Source organism: Hyla sarda, chromosome 8, assembly GCF_029499605.1.
Source record: "Hyla sarda isolate aHylSar1 chromosome 8, aHylSar1.hap1, whole genome shotgun sequence".
NCBI classification, from domain to species: domain Eukaryota; kingdom Metazoa; phylum Chordata; class Amphibia; order Anura; family Hylidae; genus Hyla; species Hyla sarda.
The window spans coordinates 104,550,822-104,570,994 of NC_079196.1; the positions used below are offsets into that span (position 1 = coordinate 104,550,822).

A 20,173-nucleotide genomic window follows, 5' to 3' on the forward strand; every position below is an offset into this window, starting at 1 on the left:
GCCTCAATTCTGGTGCAGTTATTACTTTCTCTTGCACTTACCCTGCTTAAACTCCTGTATTAAAGGGGTACTCCGCTGCCCTGCTTCCGGAGCTCCGCTCCCCAGCGTCCGGAAGTTTATTTTTCCGAAAGCTGCGTGCAGGCTTCCGTGTTCAGGGCCGCCCCTTGTGACGTCACGCCGTCCCCTCAACGAAAATCTATGGGAAGGGGACGTGACAATAAACTTTCGGACGCTGGGGAGGGGAGCTCCGGATCACTGCCACCACCAAGACTTATATACAGGCGTTAAACTATCAATAGCTCTACCTCAGATATCTAACGTGAGCTAACAGACTATCCTCTGCACTAATTTTGACAGAACTAAATAATTTTATTTGAATAAATTCAGTGTATACAAAAAATATATATGTAAAGAAAGAAAGACAATGCCAGTACACAAAATCCCAGAAATAAAAGGAAAAAAAATCTGAAATCTCATACCCTGGCATATGGTCCTCTGAGTGATGTTATTGAGTTGGCCCTTGTCCATCACACACTTATATTTTTCAGCTGTGCAAAGTCATATTTCTGGATATCAGCCGGTCAATTAGATTAAATATGGGTAGCCTGAGACAAGCTGTCCACCATGTCAGGCCCATCATATTAGATCTCCCCAAGGAGCTGGAATCCCCCTGATTCTAAATATATTTTGGATCCTCCCTGCAATTGGTAGCAATAGGGCAGATAGGGCATATCCTACTACCAGACACTTTCCCTTCCTGCAAATGGGAAATCTATGGGACCATATACCACCGTTGTGCAGAGGTGCCAGTGAGTCTACTTGACAATTGTACTTTGCTTGAAACGGAAATAGATAGATATACACACCCACAGGGCATGAAATGCAGGGAGATAAAGGAAGCAAATGTTTTTACTATGTTCATCCATATAAAACAGAGTTACATATGAGACACTTTTATAACCTAATCAAAATACACAATACAATAATATTCACAAATCAAAACTAATAAAACATGCAGGCCTGAAAAATAGGCTTTTCATGACAGTCTCCTAGGACTAGTTGTTGTGAATCCTGAACCAATTACTTGTGTTTTGGTTTTTATTTATGTTGAAGGGGTACTCTGTAGAAAACAAATGTTTCAAATCAACTGATGACAATGTTATACAGATTTGTAAATTACTTCTATTAAAAAATCTTAATTCTTCCAGTACTTATCAGCTGCTTTATACTACAAAGAAAGTTGTGTAGTTCTTTCTAGTCTGACCATAGTGCTCTCTGCTAACACCTCTGTCCATGTCAGGAACTGTCCAGAGTAGAAGCAAATCCCCATAGCAAACCTATCCTTCTCCGTACAGTTCCCGACACTCACAGGTGGCTGCAGAGAGCACTGTGATCAGACTGGACAGAACAAAACAACTTCCTCTGTAGTATACAGCATCTGGTAAGTAATGGAAGGATTAAGATTATTAAATAGGAGTTATTTACAAATCTGTTTAACTTTCTAGCACCAGTTGATTTGAAAACATTTTTAAACCCGAGTACCTTTTTAACAAGAAAGAAGCCAATTCTTGATATCTTGGACTACCTGTGTTTTACTGTGAAATTAGCTTAAAACCACTGTCACAAAAGCAGAGCAGATTGCCATATGTTGGGTATATAAATGAGCAATGTCCATTAATGAAAATAAAACAAATTAGATTTCTTGTCCTACCTTAATTATTTTACCTTGGCAGTGCGTGCTGAATTCCTGTGGACCACACAGCACAGCATTGCTCACCCTTGGCAGCTGCACACAAAGCACATTAAATGTATTCCCTGGAAAATCTCCTTGGCTAGAAGTATTTGTTTATTATCTACTTAGCTGTTAGTATGGTTTTCACTGTGCATCTATAGTATTTGTAAAATCTAATACTACAGTATCTCGGCAAAAGAGGAAGAAAATAGTCTACTTTTAGTGTGTGTACATGGAAAATACTCTGGATAAGTAATTTAAATTAAATTTAAATAAAAAACAGGCTGATCTTACTGTTCAAAAGAACAAACTAAACCACAGAAAAAAAATGCTGATGCGGATAATAAGTTGGTATTTATCTTTATTACAGATTTTAATAGTGGTGCCAGTGAAATAAAACAGATTCTTAAACAAAATTGGCACATAGTTTGATGACCCTTTATTGAAAGATATACTACCTAAAAATCCAAATGTCACCTTTAGAAGATCTAAAAATCTGCGTAACTTACTGGCTCCAAGTAGATTGAAAAACAGTGATACTCATGGAGCCAATTTGAACAGTATCACTGGTTCTTTTCCATGTAAGAAAAGTAGATGCCTGTGTTGCAACCTGATAAAAGAACCTTTTTTAATTTGTGTCTTCTCAGACGCATGTTTCATTTTACATTAAAAAAAATTTGAACTGTGAAACGCAGTATGCTATTTATCTTTTGACATGTAGTGTTCAATTGCAATACATGGGCCACATTGTGCAGACAGTGCGGTCCCGCATGAATAAGCATCTTTAGAGTCTAAAAAAATTGTTGCATGCTTCATAGTGTTTCACGCCATTTTACTAATATTCATAATAGTGATATAGAATCCCTACTTCTTACAATACTTGAAACTATTCCTAATGATCATACAGATAGCAGAGGTTAATTAACCGTGAATATTTAGGGATTTTTACACTTAGTACTTTGTTCCCTCAGGAGTTAAATGAGAGTATCGAAAATGTCTGCGAAAGGAAAAAAAAAATGTATATACAATGGGGCAAAAAACATATTTAGTCAGCCACCAATTGTGCAAGTTCTCCCACTTAAAAAGATGAGAGGCCTGTTATTTTCATCATAGGTATACCTCAACTATGAGAGACATAATGAGGGGAAAAAAAATCTTTAAAATCACATTGTCTGATTTTTAAAGAATTTATTTGCAAATTATGGTGGAAAAAAGTTTTTGGTCTATAACAAAAGTTCATCTCATGTCAGTACCCTTTGTTGGCAATGACAGAGGTCAAACGTTTTCTGTAAGTCTTTACAAGGTTTCTCCATGCAGATCTTATCTAGAGCAGTGATGTTTTGGGCCTTTCGCTGGGCAACACAGACTTTCAACTCCCTCCAAAGGTTTTCTATGGGGTTGAGATCTGGAGACTGGCTAGGCCACTCCAGGACCTTGAAATGTTTCTTACGATGCCACTCCTTCGTTGCCTGGGCATTGTCATGCTAAAAGAACCAGCCATGTTTCATCTTCAATGCCCTTGCTGTTGGAGGGAGGTTTTCACTCAAAATCTCGCGATACATGGCCCCATTCATTCTTTCCTTTACACGGGTCAGTTGTCTTGGTCCCCATGCTTCACAGTAGGTATGGTGTTCTTTGAATGCAACTCAGCATTCTTTCTCCTCCAAACACAACGAGTTGAGTTTTTACCGAAAAGTTCTACTTTGGTTTCATCTGACCATATGACATTCTCCCAATCCTCTTCTGAATCATCCACATGCTCTCTAGAAAACTTCAGACGGGCATGTACTGGCTTAAGCAGGGGGACAAGTCTGGCACTGCATGATTTGAGTCCCTGGCGTTGTAGTGTGTTACTGATGGTAGCCTTTGTTACTTTGGTCCCAGCTCTCTGCAGGTCATTCACTAGGTCCCCCCGTGTGATTCTGGGATTTTTTTTCCCACCGTTCTTGTGATCATTTTGACACTTCGGGGTGAGATCTTGCATGGAGCCTCAGATCGAGGGAGATTATCAGTCGTCTTGTATGTCTTCCATTTTCTAATAATTGCTCCCACAGTTGATTTCTTCACACCAAGCTGCTTGCCTACTGCAGATTCAGTCTTCCCAGCCTGGTGCAGGTCTATCATTTATTCTCTGGTGTCCTTTGACAGCTCTTTGGTCTTGGCCATAGTGGAGTTTTGAGCATGACTGTTTGAGGTTGTGGACAGGTGTCTTTTATGCTGAGAACAAGTTCAAACAGATGCCATTAATACAGGTAACAAGTGGAGGACAAAGGAGACTCTTAACACCTTGGGGACGGAGGGTTTTCCCGTTTTTGCACTTATGATTTTTTAAAAGGTAAGGAGGAAAAAACTAAACTCTTTACATTTTGCACCTAAAAATCCTTATGATGGCTTATTTTTTGCACCACCAATTCTAATTTGTAATGACAGAAGTCATTTTACCCAAAAATCTATGGCGAAACGGAAAAAAAATCATTGTGCGACAAAATTGAAGAAAAAATGCCATTTTGTATGTTTTGGGGGCTTCTGTTTCTACGCAGTACATTTTTCGGTAAAATGACACCTTATCTTTATTCTGTAGGTCCATATGATAAAATAATGCCCTACTTATATAGGTTTGACTTCGGGAAAAAATCATAACTACATGCAGGAAAATGTATACATTTAAAATTGTCATTTTCTGACCCCTATAACTTTTTTATTTTTCCACGTACAGGGTGGTATTAGGGGTAATTTTAATTTACCATTTATGTATTGACCAGACTTTTAGATCACTTTTTATTAATTTTTTCATGATATAAAAAGTGACCCAAAATATGCTATATTGGACTTCGGAATTTTTTTGCTCGTACGTGTTGACCGTGCTGTTTAATTAACAATATATTTTTATAATTTGGACATTTCCGCACACGACAATACCACATATGTTTATTTTTATTTACACAGTTTTTTTTTAAATGGGAAAAGGGGGGTGATTCAAACTTTTATTAGGGAAGGGATTAAGTGATCTTCATTCGCTTTTTTTTTTTTTTGCAGTGTTATAGCTCCCATAATAGGCGGTCTAGAACACTGCACACACTGATTTTTTACATTCTTTCTCATAGGAAACTATTGATCAATGATTCTGCCGCTTGACTGCTCTGGCACAGAGCAGTCATTCGGCGATCGGACAGCGAGGAGGAAGGTAGGGGCCCTCCTGCTGTCCTGTAAGCTGTTCGGTATGCCACCATTTCATCCGGCAATGTCTTACTTTCACTTTAGATGCGGCGTTCAACTTTGAATGTCGCGTCTAAAGGGTTAATAGCGCACGGCACCGCAATCAATGCCGCGCGCTATTAGCCACGTGTCCCGAACGTTGTTAGAGGCGTTGGCCCCACGTTATAGAAAGGGAGTGGGCGGAGGGCGTGTAGGTACGCCCTCTGTCCCCAACAGGTTAAAGAAGAAGTTACAGGTTTGTGAGAGCCAGACATCTTGCTTGTTTGTAGGTGACCAAATACAAATACTTTTACCGAGGAATTTACCAATTAATTAATTTGAAATCCTACAGTGTGATTTCCTGTATTCTTTCCCCCAATTCTGTCTTTCATAGTTGAGGTATACCTTTGATGAAAATTACAGGCCTCTCTCATTTTTAAGTGGGAGAACTTGCACAATTGGTGGCTGACTAAATACTGCATATCTTTTAAATACATATTTTTATGTCTGTTTCATGCATCTTGGTGATATATTTTTCACCTGTTATGCCTCATTAAGCTGCCCTTGAGTAGTGAAACACATTGCATGTCTTTGGAATAAATACTGCTTTTATCTTCACATCGCTGACTGTTTGGATCAGCACCATTTTTGATTCCTGCTTACAACTTTTGAAGTGCTGCTTTTGATGTCTCCTATATCCTGGGCAGGAAGGCTGCAGATCTGAACCACATCATTGTTATACGATCTCCACTGTTGTGTATGTTGGTACACAGCCTTTCTGTTGAGCAGTATACCTCTTGTCTGGTCACCACCCTTGATCTTTTTACAATATGAAGCGCTTTTCTTTCCTTCTCCATATATCACAGAAGCATCTCTGTGTTTTCCTTCTGGGAACATGCAAGGTATACATCGGAAGTCCTTCCAAAAGGCCAAATTGTGAAGTATATGAGGCCGTACTAATACTGAAGATGTTCCCCTTCTGAATTATGAATTGTAACAGATCAATTTTTTCAATTTATGTACAAATATTAAACTGTTATCACTGTTATCACTTTTTTTTACTGATAAATGTTATAAAATTACATTCCCAATTATTCATACCATCACAATTCTAGAAACCTTTTATGTACACATACCCCATCTCTCACCTAAATTTGACAAAAGAACATTAGAGGTGGCAGAATTTCAATGCATTTAATCAATCTACCTTCTGCTAAGAGCAGTACTCAGATGCTGGTCAGTAAATGAGGATAGCATGAAAATGTATTCTGTGTTAAAGGCTACCTCTTGAGTATTCCTAAATTCTCATAAGGGTGGGTTTACATACAAATATGTACATACAAACGTGTGTATGTGTAATATCTCTCTAATATTATAATATATATATATATATATATATATATATATATATATATATTTTAACATGAAACTTGGCACACATGTTACTCATATGTCAACAACAAATATAGGATATGGTGATTTAACCCTTACGCCACCATTTGCCAGGATAGGAGTTTTGGTTTAAAGTCCCATACAAGTCTATGGGAAATATAGGTTACTGCATAAATTCCAAACGGCTGGAGATATTTTGATAATACTTGGTCACATGTTACTTTTATGTCCACTTATAGTTAAGATAGTTAATTTAATCCTTAACTACCCCCATTTGTGAGGGTTGGGGTTTTTGTTTAAAGTCCCATACAAATCTATGGGAAATGGATGTTCCCACATAACTTCTGTACGGCTGGTGATATTTCAATAATACCTGGTACACATATTAATTATATGTCAAATAAAAATATGATAGTTAAATTAACCCTTACCTACACCCTTATATAAAAGATGTTTTTTTTTTTTTTTTTTTTTGAAGTCCCAAGCAAGTATATTGGACTTTCATTACCTTACTCCACAAGCTCTGCTCTGCATCTCCTGGTGAATGTGTCAATGCGGCTTACAAGCCACACCCCATCTCAAAAAGACACACCCACTGTTTAAGCCCCAACCCTTTTATTCTCTACCCTTTTTGTGCATCGGTCTGGCTTGCAAATCACGCCCAGTCCCACAAAGCCACGTCCCCTTCTATTTTCAGCTTACAATATCTTCATCACAAATCAGTCCCACCTGAGGTCGGGATATGGGGTCAGGATATGACAACAGTATATGAGGAAAAGTTTCCTCCTTTGTTGATTTTCCTTCCCAACAAGGATTAGGAAGGAAAAACCGGGCAACGCTGGGTACTCAGCTAGTGTATCTCTATGAATATTTAAATATAACTCTGTATGTATGTTCCAGCATCACTTCCAAACGGCTAAAGATATTAACATGAAATTTGGCACACATGTTACTTATATGTCAACAACAAACATAGGATAGATAAATTAACCCTTACCCACCCCCATTTGCAAGAATCAGGGTTTTAATTTAAAGTCCCATGCAAGTCTATGGGAAATATATGTTACTACATAACTTCCAAACACCTGGAGATATTTCGATAATACCCATCACATGCTACTTATATGTCCACTAAAATAGATTTGGTTAATTTAACACTAACCTACCCTCATTTGCGAGGGTCAGGGTTTTCGTTTAAAGTCCAATGCAAATCTATGGGAAGTGTATGTTCCACCATAATTTCTGTACGGCTGGAAATATTTCGATAATACTTGGTCACTTGTTACTTATGTCAAATAAAAATATGATAGTTAACCCCTAACACACACCCATATGTGAAGGATGGGGTTTTTGGTTAAAGTACCATGCATGTGTATATAGGACTTCCGGGGCCTTACTCCACAAGCTCTGTTCTGCATCTCCTGGTAAATGCGGTAAATGAGTCACTGGCAGGCCACATGCCCCATCTTGTAGGCACTTGTGGTCTGCTGCAGGCATCCCCCACAGTATGCATTTTATGCTGGGGATCACCCTTAGCAATGGACCACAAGTGCAGGATCTGCTCCCCCAGTATAAATGCACAATTGCATTTGGGGTTGAGCATTTCCACATTTTCTCTTGTTGTTCATGCCCCATCTTGCAGAGACACGCCCACCCTTTAACCCCTTAACGACGCAGGACGTATATTTACGTCCTGCGCCGGCTGCCGCGATCCTGCATCATATCGCTTCGGTCCCGGCGCTCATCAATGGCCGGGACCCGCGGCTAATACCACACATCGCCGATCGCGGCGATGTGCGGTATTAACCCTTTAGAAGCGGCGGTCAAAGCTGACCGCCGCTTCTAAAGTGAAACTGAAAGTGACCCGGCAGAGGGCCCTTACCTGCCTCCTCGGTGTCCGATCGACGAATGACTGCTCCGTGCCTGAGATCCAGGCAGGAGCAGTCAAGCGCCGATAATGCTGACCACAGGCATGTTAATACACGCCAGTGATCAGCATAGGAGATCAGTGTGTGCAGTGTTATAGGTCCCTATGGGACCTATAACACTGCAAAAAAAATGTAAAAAAAAGTGTTAATAAAGGTAATTTAACCCCTTCTCTCTTCCCTAATAAAAGTTTGAATCACCCCCCTTTTCCCATAAAAAAATAAAACAGTGTATAAAAATAAATAAATAAACATATGTGGTATCACCGCGTGTGTAAATGTCCGAACTATAAAAAATATATCATTAATTAAACCGCACGGTCAATGGCGTACGTGCAAAAAAATTCCAAAGTCCAAAAAAGCGTATTTTGGTCACTTTTTATACCATTAAAAAAATGAATAAAAAGTGATCAAAAAGTCCGATCAAAATAAAAATCATACCGATAAAAACTTCAGATCACGGCGCAAAAAATGAGTCCACATACCGCCCTGTACGTGGAAAAATAAAAAAGTTATAGGGGTCAGAAGATGACATTTTTAAACGTATAAATTTTCCTGCATGTAGTTATGATTTTTTCCAGAAGTGCGACAAAATCAAACCTATATAAGTAGGGTATCATTTTAACCGTATGGACCTACAGAATAATGATAAGGTGTAATTTTTACCGAAATATGCACTGCGTAGAAACGGAAGCCCCCAAAAGTTACAAAATGGCGTTTTTTTTCGATTTTGTCGCACAATTTTTTTTTTTCCATTTTGCCGTGCATTTTTGGGTAAAATGACTAATGTCACTGCAAAGTAGAATTGGCGACGCAAAAAATAAGCCATAATATGGATTTTTAGGTGGAAAATTGAAAGGGTTATGATTTTTAAAAGGTAAGGAGGAAAAAAAACGAAAGTGCAAAAACGGAAAAACCCTGAGTCCTTAAGGGGTTAAACCACACCCCTTTTATTTTTAGCTTACAATATCTTTACAACAACTCAGCTCCACCTGAGGACGGGATGTGAATATTAGAAATGAGGATTAGATATGGGGACAGGATATGAGATCGGGATATGGGGATGGTATATGAGGTCGGGATATGGGGTGGGATGTGGGGACGGGATGTGGGGACGGGATGTGGGGACGGGATGTGGGGACGGGATGTGGTGATGGATATGAGGTCAAGATAGGAGGACAAAATATGAGGTTGGAATATGAAGAGGGGATTTGAGGTCGGGATATCAAGGAGAAGATATGGGGTCAGGATTTAAGGATGGGATATGAGGACAAAAGCTTCCTCCTTTGTTGCTTTTCCTCCCCCACAAGGATAAGGTAGGAAAAACCGGGAAGCGCCGGGTACTCAGCTATTGTGTGTGTGTGTGTGTGTGTGTGTGTGTGTGTGTGTGCGTGTGTGTGTGTGTGTGTATATATATATATATATATATATATATATATATATATATATATATATATATATATATATATATTATGCATATGTCAGAAAGATGGTGATAAAGGCTGTTAGGGGCTGGTAGAGGTGTTGATGACAATGCTCAGGGGACGGGGCTAGAGCTCAGAGTCAAGATGATCCGTTGTCTTTGGAGAGTGAGAGAAACCAGTGAGCTTGGGACAATACCATACTTGAAATGAAAGAGCAGCATAACCTCCTGGCTGGGTTAAAACATGCAAAAGCATGCTGAAGCCAGTACAATTTGTGATAACACTACACTATATTAGGAAATTATGTGGCTTAGGAAACCAGAATAACCCTTTTAATATGGTTTCTTTTTTTTTTCAGGAACCAGGATATTGGGTGAAAATACATCACTTAGAATACAAAGATGGAGGGATATTAGACCCTGATGATATTGTGTCAGATGTTGTTGAAGACAAAGATAAGGTAAGAAAGTAAAACCTAGCATTCCCCAATTGTTTTAATTTTGTCATATAAAGGTATATTGTTAAAGGAAATCGGTTATCAGTTTCACCTGCACTAACCTGTCTGCCCAGACACTTAGTACAGATGACACTAATGACAGCAATACTTACCTGGTCCTATTCCCTGTTCTTGGTTCTTCTACAATCTTCTGCCATATGTTCTGTTCCGGGGCCGACTTGGAGCACGGGCAGAGCTTTGTGACGTCACAAAGCTCCACCCATGCTCCAAGTCTGCCCCGAAACAGAAGATATGGCAGAAGAAATGGCAAGATTGCAGAAGAAACCAGAGCAGGGAACAGGACCAGGTTAGTATCCTTGTCATGAGTGTCACCTGCACTACCTGTCTGTACTGACAGGTTAGTGCAAGTGAAACTGATGACCGATTTCCTTTAGGTAATATAGTTTATACACTGACCACTAAGCCATGCACATTAGAATGAAAGTTTCACTGCCAACATTTAACTTTTTTGAATGTTACAGCTTGGCACAGCCTCCCTGCTAAACAGAGTCGTGATACAGTATCAATTACTGTATTATGTCCAATTGAGTTTTTCTCATTTGATTTATATATACTTAAATTGTGGCATGCTCAACAAAAGTGTTCTCCACAGAAACATTGCTGGGACTTCCCTGTTCCTTTACAGTCTCTTTGTGACATTGCATTTTTAACCCCTTAAGGACGCAGGGCATACCTGTACGACCTGAGTGCGCTCCCTTTCAATGACGCAGGTCTGGGCCCAGCACCTAGCAACAGCCAGGACCCATGGCTAATAGTGCGTAGCACTGTTAACCCTTTAGACACGGCATTCAAAGTTGATTGCTGCGTCTAAAGTAAAAGTAAACTGCTCCCGGCTAGCTCAGTGGGCTGTTCGGGACCGCCGCAGTGAAATCGCGGCACCCCAAAAAGCTGTAGGACACGAGGAGGGTCCCTCTACCTTCCTCCTGGTGTCCGATCGCCGAATGACTGCTTAGTGCCTGAGATCTAGGCATGAGCATTCAAGTGGCACAATCATCAATCAATGTTATGCTATGGGATAACAAAGATGGATGTAAAAGATCAGTATATGCAGTGTTATAGCCCCCATGGGAGCTATAACACTGCAAAAAAAAAAAAAGTGAAAAAAAAGTTAAATCATTTAACCCCTTCCCTAATAATAAAATTTGAATCACCCCCCTTTTCCCATAAAAAAAAAAAAGTGTAAATAAAAAAAAAAACTTGGTATCACCACGTGCGGAAATGTCTGAATTATAAAAATATTGTTAATTAAACTGCATGGCGTACGCGCGAAAAAATTCCTAAGTCCAAAATAGTGTATTTTGTCACTTTTTATATCATGAAAAAAATGAATAAAAAGCGATCAAAAAGTCCGATCAATACAAAAATGGTACCGCTAAAAACTTCACAAAAAATTAGCCCTCATACCACTCAGTCGGCGGAAAAATAAAAAAGTTATAGGGGTCAGAATATGACAATTTTAAACGTATAAATTTTCCTGCATGTAGTTATGATTTTTTTCCAGAAGTCCATAAGTAGGGTATTATTTAAATCGTATGCACCTACAGAATAAAGAAAGGGTGTCACTTTTACCGAAAAATGTACTGCATAGAAACGAAAGCCCTCAAAAGTTACAAAATGGCGTTTTTTTTCTTCAATTTTGTTGCACAATAATTTTTTTCCCATTTCACCGTAAATTTTTGGGTAAAATGACTGTCATTACAAAGTAGAATTGGTGGCGCAAAAAAGAAGCCATCATATGGATTTTTAAGTGCAAAATTGAAAGGGTTATGATTTTTAAAAGGTAAGGAGGAAAAAGCATAAGTGCAAAAATGGAAAAATGCTCAGTCCTTAAGGGGTTAATAGAGGTTATAATGACAAGATCTGTTGTAGATGACGTTAGTTCACATTTTGTCACTTTATTCTGTAAAATTTTTTCTTGATTGTATTGATCTGCTTGTAATAATTTATTGTGCATACAGTCATATAATAGACACTATTTACAATTAATAGAACACTTAAATGGTCACTATTTTCCCAACATCTTTCCTTCATTTGATAAGCTTGTGATTTCTAATATATTTTTGAATCTCTTCATTAACCCAACTCACTCCTTATCCAAGAAAAAGTCTTGGGCACTAGGTCTTTCACTTCCCTGCAAACTGCTCTCCACTATAGTTGCTGCCCACTGCCTATTAGGGGGATTTTGTCTCTAGCAGCATAGAGTCAAAGAGAGAACCCAGATGTGGGGGGAGCTTAGCTTGTGCTATGTGTAGGGAAAAGCCTGGAGTGTATGAATGCAATCTAAGCCTGTGTAAGAAACTTACCTAGCTGCAGTCCAGCAGCATCTCTAGTCTTCTCTAAACTGCTGCATCTCTCCACTGCAGTGGATTCCAGCCCTGCTGACAGCAGACCTGGCAATCCTTTCAGAGAACATTGACACCAGACCAAACAGGTCTGGTGCCTGCATTCCATGCCTTCTGTTGCTACAGGAGAATCTGTAGGTATAATAAAACAGATAAGACCGGCACAGGGCGCCTAGTGCATTACCGCAGGACTTCAGGGATAATTATGGGCAAATAGGATGCCCGAAGGTAATGTGTGCTCACATGGAGCAAGTAAAAATTTTGCATATCAACCCTGAAAGGGGGTTCGCAATGTGCAGAAACAGCTGCTTAGCCTAGGGTGCAGGAGAGGATTTACTAATCCTGGGAGAGACCAAGTAAAGTGGATGCAGGAAAAAAAAATCTTTAATTCGGCGCTGCAAGTTTCCAGAGTAGAGTAGAAGAGAAGAGTCAGACCAGAGGAATCTAGTGACACCATAACTGGAAAGATTTATTCAGTTAAAGCAATGACAAGCAGGATAAGTGATCTTCACTGATCTGACGAAGGAGGTGTTGACCTCCGAAATACTTTATCCTGCTTGTCATTGCTTGAACTGAATAAATCGGTCCAGTTATGGTTCACAAGATTCCAGTTATGGTTCACAAGTTGCCTAAAACATTTTAACATTGGCTTGATCATTTTTCCTATGTAAAATCTCTTGCATTCACAGACAAGTGCATAGACCACATATGCGGTTCTACAGTTCAAACAATCCCTGATGATCATTTCAGTTTGCCCTAGTTTGATGTACTGTAGTTCCAGGAAATGTCTGCAGAGGTGACAACTCCCACACTTCAGGTTACCCTTAGGTGTCAACCTCTGCAGCTGATTCCGAGAAGAAGGCACATAAAATCTCACTCTAACAAAAAAAACTATTCTTTAGATTTTTACAGCTATGAAAAGGAACAAGAGGCTTATGCCTTACCTTAACAGAAAAAAATGGGTTATTCGCAACCACTTGCCAGTTCTTGCGTATAGTGGATTTAATACAGTCACGCATTGGACTTTGTCTGAAAGTAAAGGAAAAACCTTCCTTTTTTACAGTTCCTATTACTATTGTGTAGAGGGTGATGCCCACTTCTGTGTTTGGCTTTCTCCCAGGCTTTTCTAATCAGATGGGTAGGATCTCTCCATTCTAATTTCTGCATCAGAACTACCTTTTGTTGATCAAAAAGAGACCTCATTACTATTTATATCTTGGAGTCTGATAAATTGTACATATGGTAGGGAATGCTTAGGGTACTCAGGGTGGTAACTGTCATGGTGAAGTAGTGCATTAGTAGACAGGGGTTTGGAGAAGGCGATGGTATGAATTTCACCTTCACAGAGAGATACTTTACATCAAGGATGTGACACATTTGCCACCAAACTTGCTTGTAAAATATATATTGGAATATATAAATCTGAATTTTTTTTCTCTGTGTTTATGAAAATAAATGTTGATAAGACTTTGTGCTGTGCACTGCATGTATAGTGTCTGCATACATGGCCTGTGTCACAAGTAAAAGAATTTAGTCTTTCTCTTAACAAATAATCCACCTTATACAGTTAGTAGTCCAGACATATTAACAGTGTGAAGGAAACAAGATCCGTTCTCTTAAGTTTCTACGCCAATCAATTATATATTAAATAAGACAAATTCCACTCTTGACTATCAGGAGGTCAAATGGTGAGAATGTTTTATTCATTATAATTACATTTGTTTGAAAGTGGAAATTTCTTCTCCCAGGGCCCTGGGACAATCCAGAATGTGTTGCTTTTATTTTTGTAGAGACATCTTCCCTTATATTTAAAGTCTCTCTAAAGTTATTGACTCAGAAAATTGTATTTCAGCTTACGTAATGTTTGTAGTGCAACCTACCTTCCATCTATGGACTCCAAGGGTCTTCTGACCCCCTGCATACGAAGATGTATGAGGGCTCATCTTTTGCGCCATGGTCTGAAGGTTATATTGGTACCATTTTTATTTTGAAAGGACTTTTTGATTGCTTTTTATTCATTATCATATATGAAGTGACCAAAAATGCACAATTTTGGACTTTGGTATTTTTTTACGTGTACGCTATCAACCGTGCGGTTTAGCTAACCTTATATTTTATTAGTTTTGACATTTACGCATGCAGCAGTACCACGTTATTTTTTTATTACATTATTTTTTAAAAATTGAAAAAGTGGGGTGATTCAAACTTTTATTGAAGGGGTTAATTCACTTTCATTAACTTTTTTTCTTACATTTTTTAATACTATAACATGCAATCTTTTGATTGCATATACTGATCAATGCTATGCCATAGCATTGCATTGATCAGTGTTATCGGTGCTCTGCTGCTCTAGCCTGCTATTCAGGCTAGGAGCAGTAGAAGACTGATCGGATGGCTAGGAGGCAGGTAAGGGCCCATCTGTCCGCTCAGCTGATCTGGACCGGCGATGTCACCCCAGATGTCCCGATCAGCTCCACTGAGCCATGATGAACTTTGAAGGGCTAATGCCTGGCATTGGCCCGATTGGCAGTGCCCGGCATTAACCGTGGGTCCTGGCTACCCACCGGGTTTAAAGTATTCTCCACTCGTGAGAAAGGTTTACACCTTGTTATGGGCACGGTCATTAAAACTCATTTTTGATATTGCACTCCTTATGGAAAAAAAAAATATTTTTAATATACTTAGTTTAAAAAATATGTGTTTGTGTTTTGCCTTTAAAAAAGCTGCCACTAGGTGTCTCCCTACTTGTCCTGAGCACATTTCCCCCATCTCTTGCACAGACTTTGGACTCTTCCTGGCCTGGCGGAAGTCCAAAATTATGAAATGCAGTTTGGAGTGCTCTGGGCTATGTGTAGCATAGTGAGGGAGGAAGTTCTCCCCTGTATGGCTTCAGATGATGTCACACCTGCTGGGTAACACCCCTTCCCAGTATGTGAATCTGATTGAGACTGAGCAGAAAATACAGAGCAATATCAAGGTAGAAAACTAAAAAATTATAAAAAAAAAAAAATAAAGGCAGGGGGAGGTTTATCATGATGGGGGCAGTGAACTGGGAGGATTATAACATTTATCAAGATCTTGAGAGGTACTCTTTAAGTATCAGGACACAAGGGCATAACTGTACGCCCTTGTCCTGGTGGGGTTAAAGAGTACCGGTCATGTGCTTGATAAATTTTACAATCCTCCCAGTTCCCTACCCCTCAATCATGATAAACCACCCCCTACCTTTTTTTTTTAATTTTTTTTTAGTTTTCTACATTGATATTGTTCTGTATGTTTTGCTCAGTCTCGGTGAGCTCCACAGACTGGAAAGGGGTGTTCCCTAGTTGGCATGACATCGTCTGAAGTCCTGCTGGGGAGAACTTCCTTCGTCACTCTGCTGTGCTGCTCTGAACATACAGTCGAGAGCAGTTTAGTGAGTGATCAACTGAGATTGGTTAAGGCCGCACACATATACCTCGGCACGGAACTCTACAGTGTTCTCACCTCTGCCCAGCAACTTGCAAAGGGAGCTGAAATATTCAGCTCTATACACTGAGAAAAGGAAGCAGAAATGTTCAGCACAATATTCAGCACTATGCACTGAAGTAATTGTGACTACAGTCTAGCTCTGCTCCAATGGAGCGGAAAGATTCAGCTCTATACACTGTACTGAGCTGAGGTCCTGCCTGCATTTCTTAGATTTGTCTCTGCCTCTGCAAGCAGGACTGCATGTAGAACCAGTTTGAGGACCTCTTGTGGCCAAACTTTTAGGGGTTAATTTAACAAAGTTAATACATTTTATTAAGAATAATATAAGAAAGGTAAGTCAAATGGGCTAATCTATAACATATATTAACCCCTTAAGGACGCAGGACGTACTCAAACGGCCCCTCTTTCGAGTCCTTAAGGACTCAGGACATTTTAGTACGTCCTGTCAAATCCCGGCCCCCGCCGCTATCTGGAGGGGAGCTGGTGCCCGATGCCTGCTGAAATCGTTCAGCAGGCATCGCGGCATATTGCCCAGAGGAGTCATGATGACCCCCCATGTCAGCGATGGCCGCAGATCGCTGGACAATTCAGCCCAGCGATCTGCGGCGGATTCTGGGTCAATCGGGTCTCCAGTGACCCGGAATTACAGGCTGTTCGGGGGCCGTCTCTGATGGCCCCGAACAGCCATAGGCAGCAGGGGTGAGGTGGCACTGGTGCCACCTCACGATCACCCTGATTCGTCGGCCGGTTTACCGGCCGACCAATCAGGGCACCTGCTGCGGGTGTCACTCCCACAACCCGATCCGCCCCTCTTCCGGAGGACGTGATCGGGTGCGGGAAAAGGACCCCGGCAGCTGGGCACCCCGATCCCCGGCGTCAATGTTGGGATCGGGGCCCCAGGAGCGGCGGCGATGAGGGACTGACCTGTGTGCGGGAGCAGCAGTTGGTGGTGAGTGACAGCCTCCTGCTGTTGCTTAGCAAAAGCTCCCAGCATGCAAAAAGGGCATGCTGGGAGCTGTACTTATGCAACAGCAGGAGGCACAGACCACCACAACTCCCAGCATTCCCTTATGGGCATGCTGGGACTTATAGTTTTGCAACAGCTGGAGGCACATTTTTTCTATGGAAAAGTGTACCTTCAGCTGTTGTAGAACTACAACTCCCAGCTTGCACAAACAGCTAAAGTGCATGCAGGGAGTTGTAGTGGTGCATCTGCTGGTTGCATAACTACAACTCCCAGCATGCCCGTTGGCTGTCGGTGACTGCTGAGAGTTGTAGTTTTGCAACAGCTGAAGGCACACTGTTTTTTTTTTACCTAACTCAGTGTTTCACGACGGGTGTGCCTCCAGCTGTTGCAAACTACAACTCCCAGCATGTACAGTCTGGCAACGCATGCTGGGAGCTGTAGTTTTGCAGCAGCTGGATGTCCCCCCCCCCCCCCCCCCCCCCCCAATGTGAACGTACAGGGTACACTCACATGGGCGGAGGTTTACAATAAGTATCCGGCTGCAGGTTTGAGCTGCGGAAAATTTTCTGCCACAGCTCAAACTGCCAGCGAGAAACTACTGTGAACCCCTGCCCGTGCGACTGTACCCTAAAAACACTACACTACCAAAAAATAAAATAAAAAGTAAAAAACACTACATATACACATACCCCTACACAGCCCCCCTCCCCAATAAAAATGAAAAACATCTGGTGCGCCACTGTTTCCAAAACAGAGCCTCCAGCTGTTGCAAAACAACTACTCCCAGTATTACCAGACAGCCACTGACTGTCCAGGAATGCTGTGAGTTTTACAACAGCTGGAGGCACCCTGTTGGGGAATCACTAGTGTAGAATACCCCTATGTCCACCCCTATGCAAGTCCCTTATTTAGGCCTCAAATGTGCATGGCGCTCTCACTTTGGAGCCCTGTCGTATTTCAAGGCAACAGTTTAGGGCCACATATGGGGTATTGCCGTATTCGGGAGAAATTGTGTTACAAATTTGGGGGGGGGGGGTTGGTATTTTCTGCTTTTACCCTCTTTAAAAATTTAAAATTTTTGGGAAAACAAGCATTTTAGGTAAAACTAAATTTTTTTTTTTACATATGCAAAAGTTGTGAAACACCTGTGGAGTATAAAGGTTCACTTAACCCCTTGTTACGTTCCCCAAGGGGTCTAGTTTCCAAAATAGTACGCCATGTGTTTTTTTTTTTTTTTTTGCTGTTCGGGCACTATAGGGGCTTCCTTAATGCAGCATGCCCCCAGAGCAAGATTTGCTTTCAAAAAGCCAAATGTGACTCCTTCTCTTCTGAGACCTGTAGTGCGCCAGCAGAGCACTTTTCACCCCCATATGGGGTGTTTTCTGAATCGGGAGAAATTGGGCTTCAAATTTTGGGGGGTATTTTCTGCTATTACCCTTTTTAAAAAGTAAAAATTTTGGGAAACCAAGCATGTTTTTTTTTTTTTTTTTGGGGCTGTTCTGGCACCATAGGGGCTTCCTAAAGGTGACATACCCCCCAAAAAACCATTTGTCGCTCCTTCCCTTCTGAGCCCTCTACTGCGCCCGCCGAACACTTTACATAGACATATGAGGTATGTGCTTACTCGAGAGAAATTGGGTTTCAAATACAAGTAAACATTTTCTCCTTTTTACCCTTTACAAAAATTCAAAAATTGGGTCTATAAGAACATGCGAGTGTAAAAAATGAAGATTGCGAATTTTCTCCTTCACTTTGCTGCTATTCCTGTGAAACACCTAAAGGGTTAAAACACTGAATGAATGTCATTTTGAATACTTTGGAGGGTACAGTTTTTATATTGGGGTCATTTGTGGGGTATTTCTATTATGAAGACCCTTCAAATCCACTTCAAAACTGAACTGGTCACCGAAAAATAGTGAGTTTGAAAATTTTGTGAAAAATGTGAAAATTGCTGCTGAACTTTGAAGCCCTCTGGTGTCTTCCAAAAGTAAAAACTCATAAATTTTATGATTCAAACATAAAGTAGACATATTGTGTATGTGAACCAAAATTTTTTTTATTTTGAATATCCATTTTCCTTACAAGCAGAGAGCTTCAAAGTCAGAAAAATACAAAATGTTAAATTTTTTCATCAAATTTTGGGATTTTTCACCAAGAAAGGATGCAAGTTACCACAAAAATTTACCACTATGTTAAAGTAGAATATGTCACGAAAAAACAATCTCGGAATCAGATTGATAACTAAAAGCATCCCAGAGTTATTAATGTTTAAAATGACAGTGGTCAGAATTGCAAAAAATGGCCGAGTCCTTAAAGGGGTACTCCGCCCCTGGCATCTTATCCCCTATCCAAAGGATAGGGGATAAGATGTTGGATCACCATTCTGCTGGGGACCCCAGGGATCGCTGCTGCGGCACCCCGCCATCATTACTGCGCAGAGCGAGTTCGCTCTGTGCGTAATGACGGGCGATATAGGGGCCGAAGCAGCGTGACGTCATGGCTCCGCCCCTCATGACATCACTGCCCGTCCCCTTAATGCAAGTCTATGGCAGGGGGCGTGTCGACTGCCACGCTCCCTCCCATAGACTTGTATTGACGGGGGCGGGCCGTGACGTCACGAGGGGTGGAGCTGTGACGTAACGATGCTCCGGCCCCTGTATTGCCCGTCATTACGTGCAGAGCGATCTCGCTCTGTGCAGTAATGATAGCGGGGTGCTGCAGCGGCGATCCCCGGGGTCCCCAGCAGCGGGACCCTGGCGATCTGACATCTTATCCCCTTTGTATAGGGGATAAGATGTCTAGGGGCGGAGTACCCCTTCAAGGTGAAAAAGGGCTAAATCCTTAAAGGGTACCTCTCATCAAATAAACTTTTGATATATTTTAGATTTATGAATGTTGAATAACTTTCCAATAGCATGTTAATGAAAAATATGCTTCTTTCTATTGTATTTTTCCCGATCAATCCTGTCAGCAAGCATTTCTGACCCATGCTGGAGTCCTAAACACTCAGAGCTGCCAGCCTGCTGAACAAAGCAGACTGGCAGCTCGTAGTGTTTAGGACTCCAGCATGAGTCTGAAATGCTTGCTGCCAGGACTGGTAGGGAGACCCCTAGTGGTCATTTCTTCAAAGTGGAAAATTAAATAGAAAGAAGCATATTTTTTAATAACATGCAATTGTAAAGTTATTCTGCATACATTAATCTATAAT

At 40.8% G+C, this 20,173-nt stretch overlaps 1 protein-coding gene across 3 annotated transcripts in view; it reads left to right on the forward strand.

The window, feature by feature from the left end:
• The window catches only part of PARD3B (par-3 family cell polarity regulator beta), a 1,515,381-nt gene that overhangs the window by 90,864 nt on the left and 1,404,344 nt on the right, over positions 1-20,173 (forward strand). For all 3 annotated transcript variants that reach the window (XM_056536585.1, XM_056536586.1, XM_056536589.1), the window contains exon 2: positions 10,027-10,128. In XM_056536585.1, coding sequence (XP_056392560.1) covers positions 10,027-10,128 — 102 coding nt within the window. The remainder of the gene's footprint in view (positions 1-10,026; positions 10,129-20,173) is intronic.